This window comes from Polyodon spathula, chromosome 6 (genome assembly GCF_017654505.1).
Source record: "Polyodon spathula isolate WHYD16114869_AA chromosome 6, ASM1765450v1, whole genome shotgun sequence".
NCBI lineage: Eukaryota > Metazoa > Chordata > Actinopteri > Acipenseriformes > Polyodontidae > Polyodon > Polyodon spathula.
The window spans coordinates 51773767-51801035 of NC_054539.1; the positions used below are offsets into that span (position 1 = coordinate 51773767).

The following is a 27269-nucleotide window of genomic DNA, read 5'->3' on the forward strand; positions in this document are numbered from 1 at the left end:
CTTGCACTTTGAATTAATGCATGGATATCACGATCCTGGAGTATGCGCTTCCGCCCACTGTTGCCCTTTGCTGATGATGTCTTTCCCTCGGAGTTCCATGCCAACACCACCTTAGACACCGTTGCTCGTAAAACATCAGGAAGTTGAGCTGTCTTGGTCACTGAAGCTCCTGCCAAACGCGCCTCAACAATCACCCCTCTTTCTAAGTCACTGAGGTCTCCTCTTGCAGCCATGCTAGTCATAATTATAGGCAACTAGGCCTGTCCAGCATTTTTATACATTACTCTAAGCATGCTGGGATGGTATTTGCGTAATATATATATATATATATATATATATATATATATATATATATATATATATATATATATATATATATATATATATATATATATATATATATGTGTGTGTGTCTGTGTAGTTATGCAATTAGTGTTTTTTTTCTCTAGTGTAATAGACAGGAAGGAAATTTGTGGAGATGACTTTACTGGTCTGTACACACGCGTGCATGTCTGCCTGCTTTCATTTCACATCACAAACTAATATTTACTTTGATTACTCAAGCAATATTTGCTCAGAGTGCACCAGCTCCGTAATTGGTCCATTAAATCTGTACAGTGTCCAATGCTAGACATAAAACAATGTACTTCTAAAAACAAAAACATCACCTCCAAATGACAAGTCAGAAATTGAATATAAAAATCATAACAGCACTTTGATTGTTGAATAATTGATAGAAGAATGGACAATGTTGCTGAGACATAAGCTGAAAAGGGAAACTATTATTATGTGCTGCATGATGTTGTTGCCAGCATTTCTTACAGGGCCACCACCAAACTAAACAGAAAAGTGTCCGTAATCTGAGACATAAAGCACTTCTTTCCTGAAAGAATAGGAATCTGTTGTGTAAACAGGGGAGTGTTACTGTTGCAATGCTTGAATTATCTGATGAGCTAGGCCCTTTGCTTCGTAAACGGGGGGGGACGGGGGGTAGAGGTGTTAAGATATGACGATAAAAAGACAATCGCGATATAAATTCTAACGATTATTCTATAGTCGGTAGTTTTAATTATCGCGGTAATTTTATTTATTTGTATTTATTATTTTGCCCACTGAGACGCATCAACTGGACAGAATGCAGGAAAAAACTATAAGAACATCCAGTAGATGGCGATAATTAACCTTTCACTGGGTTTTATAGCCACAAAAATCAAGAGAAGCGCGCAACAAATATGGAGGATAGCGAGAGAGACGTACAGCTGCAATCAGTTATCAGTTTTTAGGAAAATGACGATGGCCAGGTTATTGGAGAGGGAGGTCCGATTTGTAAATTTACGTCGAGCTGATCTTTCGAGCAGCAACAAGACGAATTTGTTCACGCGTTTACGAGATCACCGCCAAGCACCTTTATAAAGACATAACATCCGTAAGGAACACTTACGTTTATTAAAAACAGTCAAGTAAAACCAATTGCGTGTATAACAATCCGAATGCGTTTAACATTCTCTCTCTGTATAAATACTTGGATGAAGGTTATATTTGCATCCTGAGCCATTCGATAAAAAGTGATATTACCACAGTAGTGACGTCAAGAAGTGATAATTCCTAGAGGAAAATGTACTTGCCCATTGGATTCCTCGAGACCATCGCTTTCAATTCAAACACAAAATGTCTAGTTTTGGATCAACAAAATGAGAATACGTTAAAAAAAAAAAGGTGCATTCGTATCTCGGAGAAACTAAACGGACAACGACATCGAACGTCTGTACAGCAGCGACAAACACCATTTAAATAAATAATAAAAATCTCGTTTTTAACATTGGCATTTCAAGGGTATCCTTGTATTATGAAAAGTCCTCGGTCTCGTAAACTATGACAAGCTATATTATGATTTAGAAATGCGTTAAACCCAAGTACCCAGTAGTGTCGCTATTTGATTTCGGAGTAAAACACTGTTGACATCCTTAAAATCAAACTAATCAGGTTTAATATTGATGAAATGGCACTTTATAGTTTACTACCTATGTTTTCTAGATCTTTAAAATATTGAGTGTTTTCTACATTTTTTTTTCAATTTGGTTTATAATGTTGTAAAACACGTTGTAGTTTAATAAACAGTTAACATTTTAAATCTGTAAGAACTCTTTTGATAGTTCTTCTTAAAAAATATCATGCTGTATCGCAATTGTGATAATACCCCACAGAATAATCGCCGAGAGAATTTTATATCATGACATCCCTGTCTGCACTTAAACTAACGCAGTTGGAGTGAAATTATACATCGTGCAAGTTGGAATCTGTTTTTTTTTTTTTGGTTTCCTGTTGGTTGGGTCACTCACAGTGGTGGTTTTCTGAGTGCTGCTGCTGGAGTGTATAATCTGTAACGCCTTACACAGCAGTGTGTGGGAGGAGACTGGGCTGCAATTAGATTTTCAGCGATAGTTGTACGAGTTGAGGGCTCAGATTGTGAGATCACGTCCTCAACTATGTGCTGTAGTCAGCTTGTCTAATTAGTTGTACCTAGATTTTGGACTGATGTGGAGCCGATTAATCAATTTATTATTTAAAAAAAACAAAAACAAAAAACCTCTAAAGATTCAGCTGTACTCTCGGGAAATTGATCCACGAATCAGCCACTGTAATATGGGCTTTACATAGATTTTTCCCCTTTGGGGGTTACCGTTTTTGATACTGTGTTGGAAATACCCCTTGGAATACAGCATTGTCGGAATCGAAACAACCTGGGAAGGAGTCAAACTGCAATGTGGGGGAGACTGGGTTCGGATTATGGAGACGGGTTTAATAATAATTATAAAATAGGTAGGTGCAATCTCTCAGAGTTACTTGTTTTTACGGTTTAATGCGATTACCGCAAGATGTTTTATGTAGCACGTGTAATTGCAATCGTGTTTGTTTCAGCCGATACAGCAGTTTATTATAAAAGTTTTTAAGTTCATCATCAGGCCAGAGTTGGTGTTTTGAGTCACGTAATACATGTTAAATTGGTACCGAATAAGACATTCGATAGTTGTAATAACTACTACTAATACATAGTACTAACTAGTTGTTCAATATTTTAGAGAGAGGGCGTTGTGTTCAGAAGCATTTTAAAAATGTATTCTGAATCCCTAAATTGATTAATATTTTTTTAACTTGTGTGTGTTACTTTATTCTTTATCAGGAAGCTTTTAGCTCTTTTAAAGCAATCTGACCCGCTGCGGCAGCCTGCAGGAGCTCGTTTTAAAGATGCTGTGTTTAACCCCAGCATGATTAAAAAAATGTAAAAGGTTATATAAAAACGAGTTTGCTCAGACACAATCGATAACATGTTCAATGAGGTTTGTCCAGTAGGAATTATCTGCTTATTTTATATAACAGCCTGGATTGGTTCCAGCAATCCATATAGCGCGTGCTCTTTGTCTTGAATATTGTAGTGCTTGTCTGTCAATAGAGATAAGAGATTTCTGACTAGCCTACTCTTATAGGTGAATTTACTTTTCTGAACATTGTAAGCTAAAGGATTCCCGGAGGCGAATTTAAAGTCTTAATGATGCACACAGTGGCCCGGACCTGGAAAATTTTAAAATCGTATCCGATGTTAATCCGTTCGAAAAAAAGGGAGGGTATGGGGGTGTCTTCTGTATGCGTGCATGCTTGCATGTATCCACATCACACAGACTCTGCTTGTGTTGAATACAGTATTTGCTTTATAATTATAAATCCTACCTAGGCGGTAAGACTGGCGCCCAACAGGCGTGTTGTTCAGCATGGTATTTGAAGTTAAGTGTTGCTTATGTAAATTTTATTTGCTTTTGATTCCATGGAAATGTGTGCTACAAAAACATACTAGTACAAATGTTTTTTGAATCCCTGATAATCTGAATATTGGGGCAACACTGTAACAAACCAGCTTCCAGGAAAAAGTGTTTAAGATGATGGCCAGTTTGTTTTACCACCCCTGTGGATTCAGCTGCTGTATTTGAAATGTTAGAATACCAGCAACATATACTTGCAGGTATATCAAATTGGTGCACAAGTTGTGAAGCAATAAGATCATTTACAGGAGTGGTGTTGAATTTTACAGGTAATAGTGTTTTTAGTTAACTTGTTTTTAATGTATATTGTTTTAATATTTGTCAATATATTACAATGGAAGTGGGCTTAATTCCATAAACAATATAGAAATACAGTATAAGGATGATAACCCTTCCTCATTTTGGACAAGTGAGGAAACAAGTCCCATGTGTGTTCTGTATTTACAGTTTATCACTAGTGTGAGAGGAACAGGACAAAAATGTGAAATACATTTCAGTTGTGACCTTGTTTAATCCCTGCTAGATCTGCTGCCCATCAAAAAACTGTCACCCTGACACTGGTTCTTATCCAATACAGGACCTCCCACTCTCCTCTCAAACACTGGTCTCCATGAAAATGTTTGATTAGAGAACAGTTTGCATGCATGCACTGTATATGTATGTAACTGTTATACAGATTGGTCTGGGGGTAATTTAGCAGTCTGAGTTGCCAGCTTTTTCTTTCAACTGCCATTTGTAACCCTGTTGATCTGTCCAAAATTTATTTATATATATATTTATTTCTTAGGTGATTTTTCAAAATCGTTACAGAATTGTACAAGTGTAACTGTCAGTGAGAAAGAAAAGCAAAGCAGTTTTGAAATAGTACATCTCCACTATCCACATTATTGGCACATGTAGGCATATATTAATGCAATGCCCATTTACAGAGTGCACACCTTGTTGACATCTATTGATGCTAATGTAATGTCCTGTGCCCCTGGTTTGCCAACAGGTGCTGATATACCTTCAACAGGATGGTTACCTGGTGCCGAGTCAATGTGGCAGGCAGCAGCCTCCTCCTCAAGCAGCACCAGTAACCCTGGGAGATGTCTCAGCGCAACCTCTGACAGCGTGGACACAGGGATAGGCATGTCCTGCTCTGACAGCGTAGATGGTGAGAGCCTTTCATCCCAGCAGAATCCTACTTTGTCTTTATACTGGCCATTAGCAATGATAGGCTTAGGTTCCATATGTCATTATTTGTCAAAAACAAATACATGTGTGTATGGAGATGTCACCCCACTCTAGTTTTGCCTTGTACCTTTTTGGTGCCTGAAGGTTAGTGACCCTGGTTCCCACAGTATTGGGTGAACAGCTGCTGTTGTTGATTCTAAATAAGCATGTCCATTACTGTGGTCATGGATTTGTACAGCAGATCCATGCGATGCAGTGAGTTTTTAGACCTGCATATGCAGCTGGTTTCTGAGGAAATAGTCAATGAAGTTAGCTTAAACGAGAGAGAACTGTAGAGAAACAATTAAATCCTAATAATTAACTACTTCAGATGTCATTAAAAAAGGTTAAATAAGTACATTGAGACAAACATATTACTGCAAGTGGGTCTGGGACAACATACATACAGTAAATCTTCCATTTTTTGAAATAATAGCCCAGATACAAAAATATCTTTCCTGTGCTTTGGTGTGGCTAGCGAGTATCTTCTCATGAAACTGTAATTATATATCACTATTTTCAAACAAACCCTCAGTACAAGCTGAACTGGTAGTTTTAATTTATTTTCTCAGTTGATGTTATTTTAACACTATCCGTCCATGTGAAAATCCTATTTGCAGAGAACAAAAAGAAGCCGTCTTACTGAACAAAACAACATCAAAGTACAGCTGTGAGTCTATGTTTAAATAGTGCACATTAACCTTTTGTTTAAGTCAGGCCCACAGGGCAGATTCCTACTTCAGAGGATTAGGCTACCGTTCAATAGGTCTTCATTTTCATCTTTTGAAGGTTTTGGTTCAAGAGGAGCAAACAGGCAACTGTTTTTTTGTATTTTTGTCTTGTTTACTTCCAAGGTTTAGGTTGGCCAGGGTGTCCTCAGCTCACCGCACACCAGCGACCCCTGTGGTCTGGCCGGGCACCTGGGGGCTTGCCTGTTAGCTGCCCAGGTCTCCGTTGTCCTCTGACGTTGTAGCTCTGAGGTGGCTGCGCGGTGAGTCTGCAGCCTGTAAAGAAGCGGTCGGCTGACGGCACACGCTTCGGAGGACAGCGTTTGTTTGTCTTCGCCCTCCTGAATCAGCGCAGGGGTGGTAGTGGTGAGCTGAGTCTAAATAATAATTGGACGTTTCAAATTGGGAGTAAATAACAAAAATAATTGGCTATGACTAAATTTGAAAAGTGCACATTTTACTTTGTATATGATTTATTTGCATAGTTTACATCAGTGAACAGAAAATCAATATTCTGCACATGACCTTGAAAAATGAGAGCTCTGAAAAGCTGTTCTTCTTTAGTGCTTGCCAAGTTCTATTAATAGAAGGCCTGTCGCTTTTAACCCTTAAAATTGTGGGTCAAGTAACAGTAAAACATATGCTTATCTCTTGAATTTCAGCAAGACTGTTAACCAAATACATCTGTTTCTCTTAGTCCAGTCCGCATCAGTGTCAACAGCTTCAGAGACTTTGTGGTTTGTCATTATGGCATCAAAGAGTGTTTTCTTTTTAGTTTCTTTGAGAACCTGGCTAGCGTTTTGATACATTGAGAGTTTGTGTTGTGTCTTTTATTTTGAATGCTGGAGACAAAGCCTCTCCTTTTCAATTGGTTTCTGCTGACAACTGCATACAGTATGACAGGGCAGTAGCGGTTTGAACTAGTTTTTAAAGGCTTGCATCACCAGTCTTCGTGATTGTGTAACACTCTTGTCCTGACATTCATTATGAATCACTGTGCTGGTGGGATTCTTCTAAACCACATTTTAATTATACTAAGAAACTGTACAGAGGACTCCCCAGTGCACTACATGACAGGGTTATCTGACATTGATAGTTCAGCATGCTTTGTTTCAGTGATTTAATTAAACCATGAAGTTACTGTTCAGGTAGACATGTCCGTAAATGCAGCCTCATCACAGGAGCCATTTCGTATAGTTCTTGGTTACCTGGTAATACTGATAGGAAATGTTGATGGGGAGCAACTTTTAATAACTAACATCCTGACATAGGCAGTCATTGGTTCACAGTGATAGCTTTTGAGAACTTTCGTGAATCAGATATCTGGCAAATATAACAGATGGCTATTTGTTATGCAGCACTAGCAGCTAACAGTACTGTATATAAAACAGAAGCTTTTTTCCGTCTATAAAGGGGAAAATCAGATTGTATTCTCCATAATTAATTTTGCTTGCATTGAATAAAGCTACATAGAGTAGCTCTAATATCCTAGAAGATATTGATTGCTATAACCTGTACTTTTTTACTTTACAAATATTTGGAATATTAATTACTATATTGCCTATATCTTACTTGAAAACAGTGACTGAGGGAAATGAGTTACGCCAGTTCTGCAAAACAATATGCATGTTGGAGCTGTGCTTGGTGATGTCAGCTCTTACCCATGTATCAGTGAGACTTCATCATGGGATTGGGTAGCCTCTAATGCTTTAACTAATGCTGTTTGTGAGGGATTTACAGGCCTTGCAATGATTCATTAGCATCCTCCCATGAATTCACTCAATCTGTAGTGCTGCCATATATGTCTTGCTTCACTTAGTTTTCTGTAATTAAGTAATGGACCGGAGATGACGCCTAGATACTAAAATATGTACAGTGTTGCAGTATATTGCCATGATATCAGGGAAGCTTGCTGCAAAATATATACGCGAACCAAAAAAAACAACTATTCAGGCAATTAATCACAGTAGTGTTTTGGTTTTATTTTGTTTAAAGATGAAGTTGATCTAATCAGCAATTTAGAGTTATCATCTTAAACTCTGTGTTCTGACATTTTCTTTTTCTGATGTGATTAACAATATATGTGTGTGTGTGTATATATATATATATATATATATATATATATTACATGGCTAGATTCCCAATATTTTTAAACCATATCCATATGAGAAGGTATTTTAACCAACTACCATTCTAAAATACAAGGGGCACTCGAAACCGATCCCATGTCAACTGTATTGTTCTATAAATAATTAGGTAGTGACATTATTTAGTCCTTTATGAAAACAATGAGATTCTCAGGTCTATCTACCATTGAGATAATGTAACTTAAATAAAGATTTATTTTAATTCATGATGTAAAATCTGTGTCATTTAGTCCTTTATTAAAGCAATGGTATTACCTTGGGTCTATTTACTATTGAGTTAATTTTTATGTAACTTAAATATATATGTATTTTGATTCATGATGTAAAAATATATATAAGATTACATTTTTAAAAAAATATTTTCTAAATGGGTATGCATGATGAATGGTCTTTGGCCAGGCATTGTGTGTGGAGAATTATGTTTGTGAAAAACCTCACAAACTATAAGCCACAGATGGTGAGAGGTTATGTAGGTCATCCTGAGAGTATAGTAAGTGATGCATTATCAAAACCCTGTGGATAATGAGCTCTTCCCCCACCTGAATAATTACTGAGTTGACTCTCGTATCTGGGTCGCAGTTCAGCTCCTGACTGATGTTTTCCAATTCCACTCGCAGTGTAATAAAACAAAGGCTCTTTGGGGAATTTAAAAACTGCATTGAATGTCTCACACTCTTAAATGCGGGTCTTTGTTTGATCCAGTCCTCTAATGTGTGACTGGTGTACAGCCAGGGTATCGGATCACTGCTGTTCAGATGCTCTGGGAAACCTGGTCCTCGATAGGCAGAGGAGCATATGAAAAAGAGATACAGGCTCAGCCAAGGCCGACTTTCAGTGTGATGCTTCACCATAAGAAAAACTGTTGTTAAGCTCTCCACACACAGGACGTGATGCGATTTTTTTTAAATTGACAATGAGACACTTTCGCATGGACATGACCATACACACCAGAAGTGACTCGGGAGGTGATGTGACAGGTTTGAAAACGGCCAGGTCTATACAACTCTTCAACATTGCTATTGACAAAATTTCAACACTGGTACATATTCGTCAACATGATTTAATAATTACGAGTGTCTTCTCTGAAGGTATTTCAGCACATATGGCAGTAAATCATACATACCAGTCTTATCCAGTTCCTTGAACTGCAATATATCGTCTTTTAAATCTGTATCTTTACAATTGTGCTGACCTTTGTCACAAAGCTCTGGGTATTTTTTCAACGGCAGGTATTATTATTTGCATTGGGATACTTCTTCACCCTGCTGGACCACGTGCGTTGAAGCTGCTCTCGGATTGCTCGGTGCCCTAGTTGACACACAAATCGCAAAAAACAGGATTCAATCCTATTTATTTTGCGTCGCTCCCGTGCTGCTCCAATGCCACCCTGGTGCCACTCCTGCATCGCCTGTGGTGTGAAAGATACTTATCAGAAGTATAGGTTATTTTCATTTTGTCGCATCGCTGCACAGTTTTGCTTGCCCCATTGGGTCTGGTGTGTAACAGCCTTTAGAAACACAATTTATTACATTTTTTAGCACACTGTTATTGCCAAGATATTTATGCTAACAGCATATTTGATCCCCTGGTTTAGCTCAGATGTTTGAAATACTCTTTCAGTGAGGTCAGTAACAACCTAAATACATTTAAATGTGAACATATATTCAGTCTCACTCCTTAATAATTTTATAAGTAATGACTGGCTGTACAAGGAATGCTGTCTGAGGATACATACTTATGGTTTCCTTTGTAGGATGATAGTGGATTTATTCTAAATGAGTTCCATCTTGCTGTTCATGGGTAGGAAACTCATTTAAAATTTGAACATCCGAGATCAAGTAGTTTTGTTTGTTACAAGCTGGATTTATTTTTGCATATGGCACCAGTCGTTTCTTGCAAACGTTTACGCAATCAAGGTCAGAATAAGGAAAGCAGTTGAGTGTAATGTTACCGTGCAGGAGGTAGAAGATGTTGGAAGGTAACGTGAGCTGTGTGACCAATGGGACAAGAATACATTCAGGGAATTCAGCTAAAGAGAGGTGAATAGGATTCTTCAGGCTTCTGGGCTATTTACACAGAAAGCACAGCGAAATGTGGTTATTGATTTAGACTTAACATAAGTGATAAGTAGCTTGTTACCGTATAGTTCCCATGAAAGAAACCTCTGCATTTAATTGTAATTCATTTATATAGGGATATGTGAAATGCGGTTGTTAGGCCACACTTTCAACTACTACAGCCTCAATCAAAAGCACAGTTTAACCCTTCAGATTCTGTAATGCCTGTGGGTGTTTTGCAGTTCCTGAGAACAGTGCTTGCACCCGTTTCTTTGACTTCAGAGCAATGGAAAATGGCCGGGTAATGATATTCAGCAGCTTGCATATGCCACCAAGTAGATTGCCAGCCTTGGACTCTGAAGGTTTTACCAGCAGGTTCAAAGGTTTACCCAAATCAGATGGTAATTTACCAGCAATTTGGAGCCCCATTAGGGGGCAAATCATGGATGGTCCTTTCTTTTTCATTAGATCAAGATGTATGCTTTTTTTAGGGATAAAAGAGCAATGGGGCTTGACTTATTTGCATTGATTGAGCAGCTCTGCTAGGCTTTGATGGACTGGTGTGTTGTTTGACAGACAGGGTTGTCCCTTTACTATTGTGTATTTATCCACCCCTACTCAAAGGGGGGCCTATCTTGAAGTCCAGCTGTGTGTGTTTTTTTTTTTTTTTGTAATTGCATTAATAATGCATAATCGTGCTTTGTTGCTTTACTTGGCATTCTATCAATAATGAATGTAAAGGTGCATCTGTGACCAACTCATTAAAAAAAATAAAAAACTTAGTGGGAATTGGCTGTTGAATTGTATGATTTATGTATCTGAAGGTTGACAAGGGAAAGAAATCAAGAAATAATAATTAAATGTAGTCTGCCAAATGTATGATGACTTGTGCATTAAAAAAAAAAATAGTTGTGAATGGGAAATAAGTGTAACTGTATTTCAACAGAGCTGAAGCACGGAGAAGAACTTTGAGAGTGTACTCTGAAACAAAGCTCCCCTTGGATTGCATTGGGATATTGTGACCAAAACCAATATAATTCACTGACTGAGAAGGAGTTTTTAAATACCACACCACAAAGTAGGGCAAAAGGATTCTCCTCTTGTCCTGTTCTCATCGTGGCTTTTAGAAATGCCCTGTTTTAAATATGTTACTAAAGTGATCATCTCAGTAATCCAGCCTTACAAACCCCTCTATAGTTACCTGTCTTCCTGCACCTGTTCAGTAATCAATCAAAGATCTATGGACTGACATGTTGGATAACCGCTTTAATACTGTCCCTCTCAAGTCAGTTCAGAACCAACTTGTACCCTATTCACATGGCCGTCATGTAGTGAACACTTGATTGTGAATGATGACGTTAATGGCAATCGCATGGTTTCAGTGCGTGTTGATGACACATTATTTTGTTTGTGTGGCTAGAGTATTAGAAGGAGCCTCAGTGCTCATGTTGCTAGCACCTGATCATTTTAGTAACTCTCGTCAACAGGGTCATCCTAATACCATGATTGGAACTTGCAGGACAAGTGAATTCCTTCCTTTACTTTTTATCTGGGTTTTCTCATAACAGGTCACATGCATTGTAACGTATATAAATTGAGTTTTCATTGGAAAATAATTGGACATTTTATAAAACCGATTATTAAAAATAGCAGTTTGACATCTGAGGTTCTGGCTTTGACAACTCTTTGTATTCAGCTATATCGTAAGAAGGCAATTTCCGAGTTGAAACTTTTTTTAGGTTGTTCTCCAACTGAAACTTTTCTAACCATTCCATGTAACGTGAAGGCGTATGAGGTTGTGGCTTGAAGATTTTTCCTAAAGGATTACTTTAATTATAGCAGAGATATAAAAGCTCTGACACATAATGTTTGGTGAATGCTTAAAGGTTGATCTGTTATTACAAAACCACCAGTATGAGTTTTAGAATGGCACACATATGATGTAGCTTTTGGAAGGGATTCTGGGGTAAGTTTGCAGCTTAGACTCTTGCTGACAAGAAGTCAACACAGCAAGTAGTTATCAGGGTTTACTATTTAATTAATTAATTATTATTCATTATTAGTCATTTAGCAGACACTTTTATCCAAAGCAACTTACAGAGAGTAGGGTGTGGGTTATGCATCAGCAACTGCTGCAGAGTAACTTACAATAGCACCTCAGTTTTATCTGAAGGACAGAGCACAAGGAGGTTAAGTGACTTGCACAGGGTCACAGTTAGTCAGTGGCTGAGCAGGGATTAGAACCGGGGACCTTCTGGTATAAAGCCCTTTTCTTTACCCACTGGACCACAAAGCCTTCTTGAATCTCAACTTCAGAAAATGAAAAGCAGCGTTTTGTTATATAAATGCAAATGAAAAATTGGCAATGCTTCCACTCTTCACACACACACACACAAAAAATCCCTTGAAAATTAAGACGGCACTTGTTTGCATATCCGGGCTAAGAAAATTTGGTCTCTGTTTGGTGTCTCTTGCCATAGACCAGAATCCATGCTGTGTGATGCCCTGTACTTCCAGGGTATTCATTATGAAGTTGCATCCTTTAAATTCAAATCTTCTTTTTGCTGTTATGTTGAACTAATTTCAGTACATATGTATCAAAATAATTCCAGAGAATCTTACTTCGCATGAATTACAATCCCATAATTTTTATTGGTTATGGTAAACGTGATTTTCCTTGTAATTTTACAAGAACTCACTCCCAGAATCCTCACGCTTTGGTTTTCCTTCTCAATAACTCCTCGTTTTTTTTCCCCCAGTGCCTCACATGCAGTCAGACTCTTGTTGCTTCATGTGACCTCTTGAAATAGAATGCGTAAGTGGGCAGATGTACAGCATTGAAATATCTGGAATGGGTAGTCAGAACATATTTTGATAGATAGATAGATAGATAGATAAAATGAAAATGGGAGCGAAGTAATGGTCCATGATTTTGTCAATCTGCTTTTAATGGTCCTCTTTGTAATCCACTTTCTAAGGCAGTGAGTAAATCTCTTGCAAGATGGGAGATATGAATAAATGCAGAAAAGTGATATGCTGGTTTGTGATATAAAAGTGATATATTGGAACAAACCTAGTGGGTTGAGACCTGATGTTATTTTAATACATTGAAATGCATTTTTGGCTGGTACGTTGCTTTAAACTGAGGGGGGATCATATTCTTATGGTATATCTGACTCTCTGATTTTCAGTATGTTTATTTTAATATGGATGATGGCATGTTTAATACAGAGGTCAGAGCGCAGACCCAAGAGCTTTGAATCTAAGAGCGCAGACACAAGAGAGTGAATCGCAAAATTCAGATCATTAAACATCCTGCCCAAATACAGTATTTAAAAAAAAAAAAAAAAAAAAAAAAAAAACACTTTGCAAAGATAAAAATCCATATCCTTCTCGGATTTCAGCATAATGCCTTAAATTGGAGCCCACAGCTTTGGCTTAGTACTACATGAGTAGAATCTGACTTTGTAAAGTAGTGCTGGTACAAACTTGAGTTCATATTTTGAAATAATCTTTCAAAGTGGCACTAAATAAAAAACATTGTAGTGAAAAAAATCTGGTTGAGTAATCCAGCATCCTGGCAAATTAACTATTAAATAAAGGCATCTTCTTCATCGCAACCTGCTTGTGATCTTCAGCTGTTCAGCTGCTGTAAGAAGAGGGGTATTGCTGTAGAACGAAGGCTCCCACAGCGCAGCTCACAGAGGGTAGTGCTGCGTGCGCAACTCGTAACAGATGTCATCATTATATGCTACAACCCAATCCCATAAGGGTGATAAATTTAGTTACTAAAACATTTTATTTTATAGCAATAACCTAACCTAACCCTAAACCTAAGGTTCGTGGGGTATTATGGTCCCGTGATAGCAGTGCTGAGGGTCAATGAAGCGCTCTGTAAATTACTAGCTGTGCACGCAGCACTACCCTGTGTAAGCTACACTGTGGGAGCCTTCGTTCTGCAGCTGTATACTCTTGACTGTATGTGTCATGGATTAGAATGTGAAAGGTCCTGACACTCACTCTTGGGGAGCATCCCTGCTCTAGTTCACTGTGGTTTGAAACAAAACAAAAAAAAACATAACAAGTGCTCTGACTTTTCTGTTTCGTACCACATCATGGATCGTTATTGCTGTGTTACCTGCTTGACAATGTGGGCAATAATCCTTACACTATCCGTGCACTAAAGCTGACATTTTCAAAAGAGCTTTAAAACAGACTTTAAAGTTATAAGTGTAAAAGGTTGTCAGGATGCTAACAACGAAAAGAAAAGGTACACTATTTAAACAGTTGTAGCAGCACGTGGGGATGTGTAACGCTATATCTTTAAGATGCTCTACCAGAATGTTTGTGATGACATAACCATATGTACGTACTGTAAACCAAACACAGCTACATTAAGAGCTACTGTACAGTATAAGTGTGGATGGAATGAGCAGCTGCAAATGAACACTACCTTGAAATAGTTTTACTTGTAGAGTACTGTATAAAGGTTTTCTGAACTCTGGACAAACTTTACAAACTCTTCAGTAATGTAGCTGGACTGTGTCTCTGTCATTTGAGCTTTCTAAACTGGTCCAACTGTTTTGGCTCCAACACTTCAGTAAAAACATATTTTGTTAGAGCTTAATTTCTGTTAGTTTATGTTTTAATTTCTGCAGCTACTGTGTGACCTTACAAAAAGGAGAAATATTTGCTGTAGACTGGCAAATTGAATTATACGTGTTCTCAATGGTCATTATGCTACATCCTGTTTCAGTGTAGGAAAATGCACTTTAATAAAATGGAAACCTAATAATCCTGGTCAAGCTTTTTTTTGGCAGACCAGTGTGATTTTATGTAGATAGCATATAGATATAGCATTCTTGCACAAGTTCTTCTAGATATCCTTGACAACTTTGTTGTATTCAACAGGACTTCTTAAAATTGCTCACTATAATTAAATACATAAAAATTGCAGGTTTTGGAATAGTTTGACAGATTTATCAATGCCTTAGGAATTTATTTATTTATTTATAAACCCTTTTCTTTAACCACTGGATAAATGTGCCTTTCTCCCTTGCAAATCAAAACCAGATGACTTTGTTTCTAATCAAGGAGCTTGAGCCAGTGCATCAGGAATGACTTTTAAACCTTTTTGACATCCCTCCCAAAAAAAACACATACCAGTACATTAAGAAAAAAATAAATGCTTATAGCTTTATAAAGGTACAATACTTTTTCTGTTTGATTTGTGTGTGGAGTCAAGCATGTTTTAAAGTAAGATCTACATTCCCTCTAAGACTTTCATTTAGTTAGCCACTGTTGCTAAAGTGACATTTTTTTTATCCACACTGGAAAAACTTAAACATAAGGTTTCACAAGGCAAAAAGTCATGTATTTTATTTAAAAATGCATAGATATTTAAATGCCAGACCCTACCCTTTACAATACACATAAACGGTATGTTTAAAGTGCACTATAACTCTAATTTCCATTTAGTAAATGCCCTCATGAAAAAACATCATTACAGATTTCCTAAATTCTGAATAGGTTTGCAGAGATGTTCATGTACTGCATAGTCCTTTACTTTAATTTGACTGACGCGGTTTTTTTTTCCACAGCAGGACAGTGCTATTAGTGTATGTTAATATTAATGCCTACTTGACCAACTGCAGCTCTAGTTACACAAGCTTGTACTAATGTGAGTAATAATATTAGTAGGATTGTACAGCCACTACTGTGTTTAAAAAAACATATATATATATATATTTTTTACTGTTCTTTTACCTGGGACTACTGACAGTAATATTACACTGATTTTGACATTTGAAACTCAGTATATCATAGTGAGACGAATCCTTCTTTTTAAAATAATAAATGTTTATTATTTTATTAAATTATTCCTCTTTCGAATCCATATATATAATATATATATATATATATATATATATATATATATATATATATATATATATATATATAATATAAAGAGATTTGTAAACAACTGTGGTTTTGAATCTGCATGTTTCTGGCTTACCGACTGTGAAAATGTTCTTTCAGGACTGAGGGTATGTTTGAAACCATGACAGCTTCACCTGCCTGTGACTGTTGCAGTCATATTTTACTTGTGTGTACATGTTTGGTATTCCTTGGGCTACATCTTTCGGAACATGATTCTGATCATTTGTCTGTACAATTTCAAGAATTTTTCCGTTTTGAATGCCATGTTTTTTTTGTTTTTTATTTAATTTTTACAAGCAGCACCATCCGCTGACTGTTTCTAATTAGAACCTCTGTCCTCCCGCCAAACACAACGTTTGTGGCATATGTTTTATGTGAACAAGCTAAAGGGCTTTCACTGGGCCAAATGAAATCAAACTAAACGGTCTGTATTGATTCCTCTACCAGCACATTTGTAAGACTGCCAGCACGATTACTTTCAACAAGTACATTTTTTCAAATCCTTCGCCACCGTAGCGAACTTGGTGAAAAATAGTTGAGCCAGGGAAAACGTTTTGCTTGTGGCGAGTGATTAGCGGGAACGTAGATGTAGGCTTGTTGTGTAAGAACTTAAACTGGGTTTCAGTAGAGAACAGCTTAGTTGAGGATTTGCCTTTCAAGCTACTGCACTACTACTTATTTTAAATCTGACTGAATCCATTAACCTGAATATTGAAACTGTTACGTCTATAAACAAACTGTGTATCAATGAAGGAATTTGTAAAGAAACACAATTTAGATTGTAGTAAGTTGTGTGTGTGTGTGTGTGTGTGTGTGTGTGTGTGTGTGTGTGTGTGTGTATGTATATATATATATATATATATATATATATATATATATATATATATATAAAATAATGTTGAAAATATAATTTCAACAGTCCTACTTTTGTCCAGCTGTCTGCTGACATTTGGAGATGTACCGAGCTTCAAATCAGACTACTACTACTACTACTGGTACCACGAAGAAAAAAAAATACTATGAGTACAACTGTGCAATTACTACTAATATATGATAACAGTAAAACTGTTGTGTGTATATATAGGGATGTTAATAACTGATCTATAGATTTTACAAGTCCAGCCTTTATTTTACAACAGAGTTGCTAGAGGTCAGGGTGGTAACCTTTTATCAAACAAGACCTGTTATGTAATGGCTGTCTCTAGTCTGTCAAATAGAAATGCATGGGCAGGGTAAAGTATTTATTTCCAGTCATTTGGATCGTTTCCAAGTCATGTCTGGTGTGGCTTGACATTCGGCAACTTCTCTCACGTCCAGTGTGAATGCAGCTTAAGAATTCTTGATAGCAGCAGGGTGAAGATACGAGGTGGTCTTTGCGGGGTGTTCAAATACTAGTGGGTGATTACTGTTCCAGTTGTCTGATATGTTTTGTGCAAATGTTCCGCAGCTTTACACTGATTCAAGCAGAGATACTGTAATCCACCTCCAACTGTCAGATCATCCATGTTAAACCCTTTTCATTTTTTCTTGCATCCTGCTGTAAGGTGGAATATGAGGGTGATGAGTTTGTACAGCTCTTTAGGGAATTTCAAGCTCAAAACATTCCGCATTGTAGTGCTCTAAAGAGGTGTTCTCCTAAGTGCTCTTAAGTTTAGTTTACCTTGGACATTTACTTCATCCTGGGTGTGGGTGTGGGTACAAACTAGTTAATTTGACATAACTAGACTATGCCTGTATTGCCTAATTCTGCCTGTTCATTAATTCAATTAAGACTGACTTTGTAGTATTGAGGACTTGCTATAACTGCTTTGGAACCCAGTTTAATGGACGTCTCACACAAACCTTAGTAGAGTAAGATTGCTACAGTACATAACCCTGGAGTGTTGAAGTGTTTGAGTAGGACACTGTGTATGTACTGTAGTTTTATGTTTGTGACGTGGTCGGCGTGCAGTTACAGTGGATTATTTCAAACGTATCTGTATAAGAGGAGGTCAAAAAGGATCCGCACACTGATCAGGAGAGTGGCGACAAGGAAACCACTGCATAATCAAAGTAAGCGAAAAAGCATTATTTTTTTCATTATGTTTTATTTGACCAAAGAACAAGCAGATAAGGAGCTCGGTGCAAGGGGGACCCTGTGTGTCAACCACCGTGGACATATCTTATGAAATTTATGAATTAGAAATCTCCTTTGTTTGATGTCTTCCGCAGTCATAGTGTGCAATCAGTTACTGTACCAGCTCTGTTTCTTACTCGCCCATCCTTGCAGCGGAAACAGAAGAGCTTTCTCCTTTCTGCTCTGTCTCTTTTTCCCTTCATGACAAGTATGGATATCCCCCAGATAGAGACTTATATAATACCATTTTAAGCCTTTTTAGCACATTTCTGCTGATGAGTAACTGTAGCATCCTATGATACACCCAGCTTAGAGCCACATGAAACTGATGCATAACACTTACTACAGCGCACCAGCCTTGGCGATGATCCTAACCTAGTCCATAATTAATGATGAGGTGTGCTGTAACTTCTCAGACATGACCACCGCACAAAAGATGTAACATTCCAGGCCACACGCAAAAAGCTTTTTATGACAGCCAGATAAACAATGTGAGGAACCAGGTCACATTAGTAGTTAAATCCCCAGAAAACTAAACTCTCCTCGGATTTTGACATAGGGTGTTCATTTCCTAAATATTAAACAAAAAAAAGTAATTTATTTATTTTATTTTTTTTTAGAGGCTGTATGACCAATCAGAAAAGCCCTGAGAGTGTTGTTACTATGAGATGTGTCTCAGACTAGATGTTTACATGGAAAATACTTTGCGTCAATGCACCTACTGTATAAACATACTACTGTACAGTATATCCATGACAGAGGATATCTATATTTGGCATTTTGACATTGGTTAAACATTTTGTGAGTTATTTACTACTAGTGCTTCATTTCTTCTTGGGCAAACATCGATTCCACAAAACACACTCACAGTACTGCAGTAGAAGCTGGGAATTATTTCAGGAGCCATTGTGAGCTCTGGCCGTAATTGGGCCAGTTCTTGGCTCTCAAGAGATGTACAAAGGTGTTTTACAGTAAGGATCTCTGTGTGCCTATAGCGGGAGTCTGCTTTTGTGGGCAGAAGTGGGAGATGGTGATCAGTTCTTATTGTTTTGCTGTACCGAGGAATAAGAAAAGAATAATACATTTAAAGTAATTTTAAAACCACTTTTTAATGAAGGTACTTGTGCAATGTGGACTACTTTTCAGAGACAAGTATATCTTCAGAGCCTGGTGTTTGACTCGGCTGGTCTGTAGAGGTTTTTATAGGGTTGTAGGAAGAGAATGAACAAAACCATTTTATGTACTGCACTGGGATTCTTCATTTTAATTGGGTCTAAAATGTTACCAATGGCTATATAGATTTCATAGCATTTATGCACGTTTTATCCTTCTCCACAGACCACTCAAGTTCCAGCACTTTGTCCTTCAAGCCTATCAAGGCCCAAGTACCCATCCCCACAGCCCATGTGATGCCGTCCACCTCCAGGTTCAAAAGCAGCAGCCCGCTGGCCGGGAGTGACTGGTGCTCATGCCTGATTCTGCCCGCTTGCAGAACATTGCTTTCCTCAGACACCCCCCCGGACATGAAGGACCCCAGGCCTATGAGGCGGTGGTCTTCTCTCACCAAACTCAACAGGCCCGAGAACAGTAGCCCTGGGGGGGAGCCGTATTTGAAAGGGGAATCGCAGGACTACAAGGAGGGGTTGCCGGGTGACAGTGCAAAACTGTACAGCTACAAGCTAACTGGGATAGATCCCCTGCACCACAGGATGCAGCACCTGAAGATGGAGGATCGGCAGCTCAATCAAAATCGGTCCCCAGGCTCCGAACCCAGGTGCAAATATGAGATGTGCAGCAAAGGTGACGCGAATACTGCTGCTCCTCCTTCCTTCAAGCCGAACGCCTTAGACATGACCTTTAGTGCCTTACCTGAAAGCAAGCCAGTGATAACTCACCATGAGGCCTATGGACAGAGTTATCTGCCTTTGGGGCACCAGGCTGTGGGTGATTCACTGATCCAGCCAGCTGTCAGGACTGAAATATGGCTCAGTGAGCAGATGCATGCTAATCCTGTGGATTATAGCAGGCCTGCTGGTGGCTTGTGTGGGTTAACTGCTTGGCAGCATCAGCAACAACAGCTAGAGAATCTCCGACAAGAGGCTGAACTGATGCAGGTGAGTGGGCTGAATGAAATATGAGTATGCTGCCACCTAGTGGACTTAGCTGCTATTAGAAAAATGCTTCTGGATACCAAAATGGAATACTGTTAAACATTTTTAGGGTTTGAAATTGATGTTTTTGTGTTTTGCTTTTCTTGGTAACAAAATAAGGAAACGTCTACAGTATATTATCACATAGACACCTTTAGCAAGCTGCAACAGTGACCTGACAAATGTTCAAATGAGTGTGTGTATGAGTGTAAACATTTTGTGATTTTTGTGTACACTTGTGTAAGGATAGTTATTTCAACAGTGCTTGATTATACAATCACTATGTAATATATAATATGTACAATGGTGGTACTCTAGACATTGAAGCAAAACTTCAGTGGTTAAACATTTTATTAAAATGGTTTAATGTAACAGGAAAAGGTTTTTTGAACATTGTATTGAGTAAGTGGTGACAACCTGCCTATACTATCGAAATAGAAATCACTTGTTTAGCAATGCAGTGTTATCAAGTAGGTAGTGCACATAGAAAGAAATGATAAAAACACAAACTGTAGAAGCATATCCGTAGTGTTTATTGAATCAATTTTTTGCTTTGGTATTAAAGTTGTAAGTTTACTGTCTCAAAAACATATGTAATTAATTAAAAAGCTGAAACAAAGTGCAAAATGGATAAAAACATGCAATACATGACCCACACTCTGGGCATACTGCCACCTGCCACTGATTGCAGGAAGATTCTTGGTTACCAGCAGAGGGTTGCTGAATAATTCATTATAATTCTGACTACCACTAATGACCATCTGAGAGTTATTTAAGGCTTTAAATATCTTGTGGGTGAAAATCCATTACAGAAGCTTGTCCTGGAATCCTTCATTATTTCTATTGCCTCATTAACTACATGGTAGCTCTCACACGTGATTTTTGGCTTCAGTGCATGTTTGTTTTAAAGCTAATCTCAAAAGGCCCATTTAGCCGTGTGATTTATGTCAGTTGCTAAATACCATTGGTGTTAAAGGTAAGGCCATTGTAAGCCCTGATTTTCTATTGCTAGTTGACCTAGGTGTAAATTGGCTTTTTGTGTAAAACTCTAACCTCATTTAGTCTTGAACAGCTATAACTGTTTGCCCTGTAACACTGCCTAACATGTCTCTTAATAGCTGTAATGATGTTTACCTAAACATCAGTGAAGTTAAGATTTAAGAATAAGATCGGATAGGCTGGACTGGCAAGGCTTGACGTTAATGTATTTTGCTACCCAAAACTCTTAATTTGCTGCTAGTTTAAATTTTTTTATGCAGTAGCATTTTTCTGATACCTTATGCTGCAGTTTATAGGACCGACCCTCAGTGAACACATACATAATTACCAGTATTTATTATTTTTTTTAACACATTCATGTTATTGTTCATAAAGCGGGAAACCATTGCTAATAGAGTGTACCGATTTGTAGTTGACTGAGGTTTGTACCGCCCCATGTCAAGAGTATATCGCTACAGAACGAAGGCTCACACAGCGTAGCTCTCACAGGGTAGTGCTGCGTGCGCAACTCGTAATTTGGGGTTGTGTTTTAGGGCTGGGGTTGGTCTTTGTACTTTTAGCTAGTTGACTGAGTAAATGATCTGAAATTTATGTTTTCTTTTTTAATCTTTTTTTCGTCACTTAAGGGAGATAGTTGTTACAGGGGGCATGTTAATGCAGCACTTTTTAAACGCAGGTGACATTTTCACATAATGTTGCACTGATATTGCCCAATTGTGTGTTAATCCATTCATAATTTTTATTAGAATTCTTAACGTTAGGTGGGCTATATAATAAGCATGTCCCGGAAAGAACTTAACTCGGTAACAACAATTGTGCATGCAGCACTACCCTGTGTGACATGCCTGTGGGAGTCTGTATTCTGCAGCAATACCCATCTCCTTAATGTAGATACACTTGAGGTCCACAGTGCAAATCATACGGGACAGTAGCATACAAATACTGTCACAAATGACAACATGGATACAATTTCAAGGTATGAAGTTTATTTTATAGACAAAAAGTTAAATAACTAAAAACATTGATTTATTTTTTTAACAGGCCGTGACCTAACAGGATATTCAGTTTATTCAGTGTCTATAAAGTGCTAATTTAATCTGTCATGGAGAATGTCAGCTCTGGTTTTGTTACAATGTTAACCCTGGTTTCAGGATGGTAGGTAAAGAAATAATTATCAAAATTCTGACTGAAACAAACCAAAAAACATACGAAAATAGCTATGATCCACGTAACAGCTTTCTTCTTTTCAGTACAAATAATCGACGAAATACAATCTTGAGATAAATTAATGTATCTGTCTGTTTCCTTTTTATAATAGATTACACTGTGTAACAAAATTTTTTTTTTTGTTCCTGGGTAGTAAGTGTTATTTCCTAATTGCTTATGCCTCAAAAGTATAGAAAATGGCTATTATTCCCCACAAACTTTGTTTTTGTGACCAGCACAGTGATATTTTGAAATTTACCTATTTCCAGTGGGAAAATGGGCAAATGTGTGTCTTTTCATTCACATAAAGTCAGAAAAAAACAACATATGAATCCAAATTAACATGTCTTTATACTAAAGTAATACAAAGATGACTACAAAAGATTTAGAAGCGAGTAGTTTTTCGAGATTTACAATTATACTGTAATTATACTGTATTTACAGTATAATTGTAAATCTCGAAAAACTACTCGCTTCTAAATCTTTTGTAGTCATTTTTGTATTACTTTAGTATAAAGACATGTTAATGTGGATTCATATGTTGTTTTTTTCTGACTTTATGTGAACGAAAAGACACAAATTTGCCCATTTTCCCATTGGAAATAGTGATATTTTGAAATATCACTGTCCTGGTCACAAAAGCAAAGTTTGTGGGGAATAATAGCCATTTTCTATACTTTTGAGGCATGAGCAATTAGGAAATAACACTTACTACCCAGGAACAAAAATTGTGTTACATAGTGTTATCAATAACTTGCATACTTCTCCTGTTTAACTAGTGAAACATGTGCTTTAACTTTGTACAACATTTAAAAATGCAGTGAAAAGGCAGGGTGTGAGCATACATAACACCGTGTAACAATTTTTTTTTTTTTGTTCCTGGGTAGTAAGTGTTATTTCCTAATTGCTTATGCCTCAAAAGTATAGAAAATGGCTATTATTCCCCACAAACTTTGCTTTTGTGACCAGGACAGTGATATTTTGAAATTTACCTATTTTCCAGAACATTCCAGATAGATTCAGTGCTGAGTAAACTTGGAGTAACTTCTAGAACTTTACAGTAGTATAAATACAGGGGCCTTAAGCCCACCAGTTCAGTTTAGTTCCAGCTGCCTAAGTGGATACATGTCTGCATTTTTCTGAGATGGCATCAAGAGGCTGCAATGGTGGCATTTCTGATGGGTCTCCAGGTGGTTTTACCAAGTTTCCCCGCTATCTTTGCCTTTGGGACAGCAGGGACACCAAGGCGCACTACCACAGGCGGGACTGGCCACAGCGGACCAAGTTCTCTGTGGGGAGGAACAACGTCAAGTGGGAGCCACTGGTGGACCCCCGGAAGGTGCTGATGCCACCACTGCACATCAAATTGGGCCTTATGAAACAATTTGTCACAGCTCTAGATAAGGAGTAGGCAGCCTTCAAGTACCTTCAAGACTTCTTCCCTAAGCTGTCTGAGGCAAAGGTCAAAGCCGGTGTCTTCATTGGACCACAGATAAAGAAGATCCTGGAGTGCAATGAATTCCCCAAGAAGTTCACTAGTAAGGAGAAAGTGGCTTGGAACAGCTTTGTTGCAGTGGTTCGGGGCTTCCTGGGCAATCACAAGGCCGAAAACTATGTGGAGCTGGTTGAGACTCTAGTGAAGAACTACGGCACAATGGGCTATAGGATGTCCCTCAAAGTCCATATCCCTGATGCTCATCTTGATAAATTCAAGGAGAACATGTGAGCGTACTCGGAGGAGCAAGGAGAGCGCTTCCACCAGGATATACTGGACTTTGAACGCCGCTACCAAGGATAGTATAACGAGAACATGATAGGAGACTACATTTGAGGGCTGATTTGTGAAAGTGATTTACAGTATAATCGTAAATCTCGAAAAAAAATCTTTTGTAGTCATTTTATTATTACTTTAGTATAAATACATGTTAATTTGGATTCATATGTTTTTTCTGACTTTGTGAACGAAAAGACACAAATTTTCCCGTTTTCTTATTGGAAATAGTGATATTTTGAAATATCGCTGTCCTGGTCACAAAAGCAAAGTTTGTGGGGAATAATAGCCATTTTCTATACTTTTGAGGCATAAGCAATTAGGAAATAACACTTACTACCCAGGAACAAAAATTGTGTTACATAGTGTAATTATGAACAAACCAGTTAGTGTAACACATTGCATGAATCTTTTAAATTTAGCGGTACTGTGCTGGAATTAGTTTTTATTTTCAAAACAGCTTGGTTGTGGCTATAACCTTATAAGATTCAACACTTTATAAACCTGTGCATAGCTTGTAGAGGGTCTTTTTAATCAAGGATTGTAAAACTACATGCAAGAATATATCAATCTGAATACAAGGCTTCACCTCTCAGATAACATTGCTGTTCTCCAAGAAAGAAAACCACTATTGAATTGCTTGAGTGTTTAAAATGAATCAGTTTCATGAATATCAAACTAAATGTATATTCATTAAAAAAACAGACTTTCGCTGAGGTCCATTATACAGTAGGTCAAATTTAACTGATGGGCCTGTAATAAGTATTCTATTTTTCTTTACAGTCTATGTGATATTGAATGAAACTACCAGATGAACCAGTAAAATCTTGTTAAGGTTCTGGATTTTGAGTATTGGCGAGCTAAAAGCTATTCTGGGAACAGCTTGCAGATTTGTGTTTGGCACTGCCAGGGGACCTGCTGTCTAGTTAGGAAACGGTCGGAAGAATACAGTAGGATTCCCTTGCATGTCATGGGGCGGCAGCAGTTCCATAGTTAATTAGGTTTGCAAGTGATCTTCTAATCAGATTTATGTGCTACAGGAGTGGAAATGTCCTTGCTTTGATGTGATTTGCTTTCCTTGCAAAAACTAGATAAGGTACAATGACTGAGCAGCAAGGTCAAGTATTTGTTTTGAAATGATCTAGTAGAAGGAGCAAACCAGACATCCATTCCATGAGGATTCTGATACAATTCCCTGTTGGCTATGAATGAAGAAACGTGACTCCGACAGTCACCATGTGTAGACCTGCACAGGAGGTTTTGGGGGGAGGGTTACGTTGCAGTTAATTTAGCTGTCGCGATTGTCATCTTAGCTATGCAGTGCTCGCATTGTTCGGTTGCAGCACGATGTTTGAGAAGTAAGTCACTCCTGGGAAATAGGAGCCAACAAGGTTTGAATTTGTTTTTTTAATCAGTAACTGTATCCACATAGAGATGATGCAGCATTTTCAATGAGAGTTAAAGGACATTTAATCCGCATCAAGGCCAGATTATTCTTCAGAAGTCGACGATGCCATAAGCGCCTCTGATGAATTACTAGCAACTTTCTAAACTAAATCCAACAGATAAAAGACTGACGGACTTTTTCACAAGTAAAGTATCAAGTATCAATAAAGAATAAGGAGTTTTATCTTTGTCAGTACTTTGTAATAAACAGATGCCGGCACCCAAGGCAGTGCTGTAATAGTAATTTAATTATACATCGGCTCAAGCATTGAAACTCTTGGTGTATGGGATCTGATTTAATGGCAAGTTAATGAAAGGTGTTTAAATTTACAGTAAAACAAATTATGCTTGTACCACTGCTGGCCACTAGAGGGAGACTCTTATGCCTTGCCATCCTGTTTTTTTTTTCCTTTGAATAGATGGTTTTATATATAATTGTATAATTGATTGTATTATACAATCTATTATTCACTATTCTGATGTAAGTAAAAAAAAAAAAAAAAAGTGATATGATCACATCCTGATTTAATGTAGTTTTAAATCAATAAAAATAGATTGACTGCAGTGTGAATAAATAATGTGAAGGGGTTGTTTTCATTCTGAAATCATTGCAATGTAACAGCTGTACTGGTGTTATAAAACCAAGCTGTCCTTTTTCTTGCGCTATTAAAACCCAAATGCTGCTCCACAACCAAAAAACCTAGGCATTTTATGTGGCCTTTTATTTTTACCACATCTAGTTTAGTTATATAACGTATTTGCTATTTTAACCTGTGAGTGTCTTTGCGTGTGCCTGATTTTCTTCTTAGTGCGTGAACACTATGCAGGTAGTTAGTTAAGTCATAATCGGTAGATGGCAGTGCTGTCAGTTGACCAATCACAGAAGCTTCACTAGAATGAGTATCAGTGCAAGCATAAGTACGATGATGAGGAAGTTGAGCAGCAGGTTGATGCCTTTGTTGGTCGTCAAATCCATTCTGGCAAGACAGGTCTTTTATGGGCTTCTGAAGATATGCTGCAGCAGGGTCTTCCCAGGTAGGGTTGTTAAAGATTGGAGGAAGGAGAAGAGCATTTGGCTGATCACTCCATCCTGCTGCCCATTCAGCTTCACTTTAGACCTGGGAGATGCAGCTACAAGTTGGGGATGGGAGGAAACGGTCAAAAAGTGTTAGTGGATATGTACTGTATGTGCATGCAGATGAAGTTTGACACCAGGACGAAGATGATGCGTTCTTTCATGCCTACACAGTTTACAATCATGTTGGAAAGTGAAATATTCTTGACACCCGCCTAGTCAACATACCCAGTATACTGTATGGTTTGACCCTCTGCAGTAGAGGTAAAGCCTTGAACCACTGGGCAATTTTCAGCAATTAACTTCTCTAGAGGAATGGACTTTGTTGCTTGACATGTGCTCATGGAGAAAGACACCAACAGCTAGATGCTTCAAGAATTGTCAGAACATTGCCTTTTGGTTTGTATTTTAGTTGCTACATAGTTTTATTGTTGTGCTTTTTCTCTGTGGAACTCGCAAGCATCACCTCATTCTTGGCTCTGGTTAGGTCTGTGTTGCTGCCAACTCGGGAAGTGATGCCAGAACTATCCAGACACACATTTCATCGTCTTGTATCAGGTGCCGGTAAAACATGTAAACCTTTTAAAAGTAGTTCATAAACACA

At 37.9% G+C, this 27269-nt stretch overlaps 1 protein-coding gene across 1 annotated transcript in view; it reads left to right on the top strand.

The window, feature by feature from the left end:
* The first annotated feature begins 456 nt into the window (after positions 1-456).
* Positions 457-27269, top strand: part of cep85l (centrosomal protein 85, like) — a 102251-nt gene continuing 75438 nt past the window's right edge. The window contains exons 1-3 of the mRNA XM_041253845.1: positions 457-2820; positions 4810-4971; positions 19357-20132. Of these exons, the coding sequence (XP_041109779.1) occupies positions 2763-2820; positions 4810-4971; positions 19357-20132 (996 nt within the window). The 5' untranslated portion in view covers positions 457-2762. The remainder of the gene's footprint in view (positions 2821-4809; positions 4972-19356; positions 20133-27269) is intronic.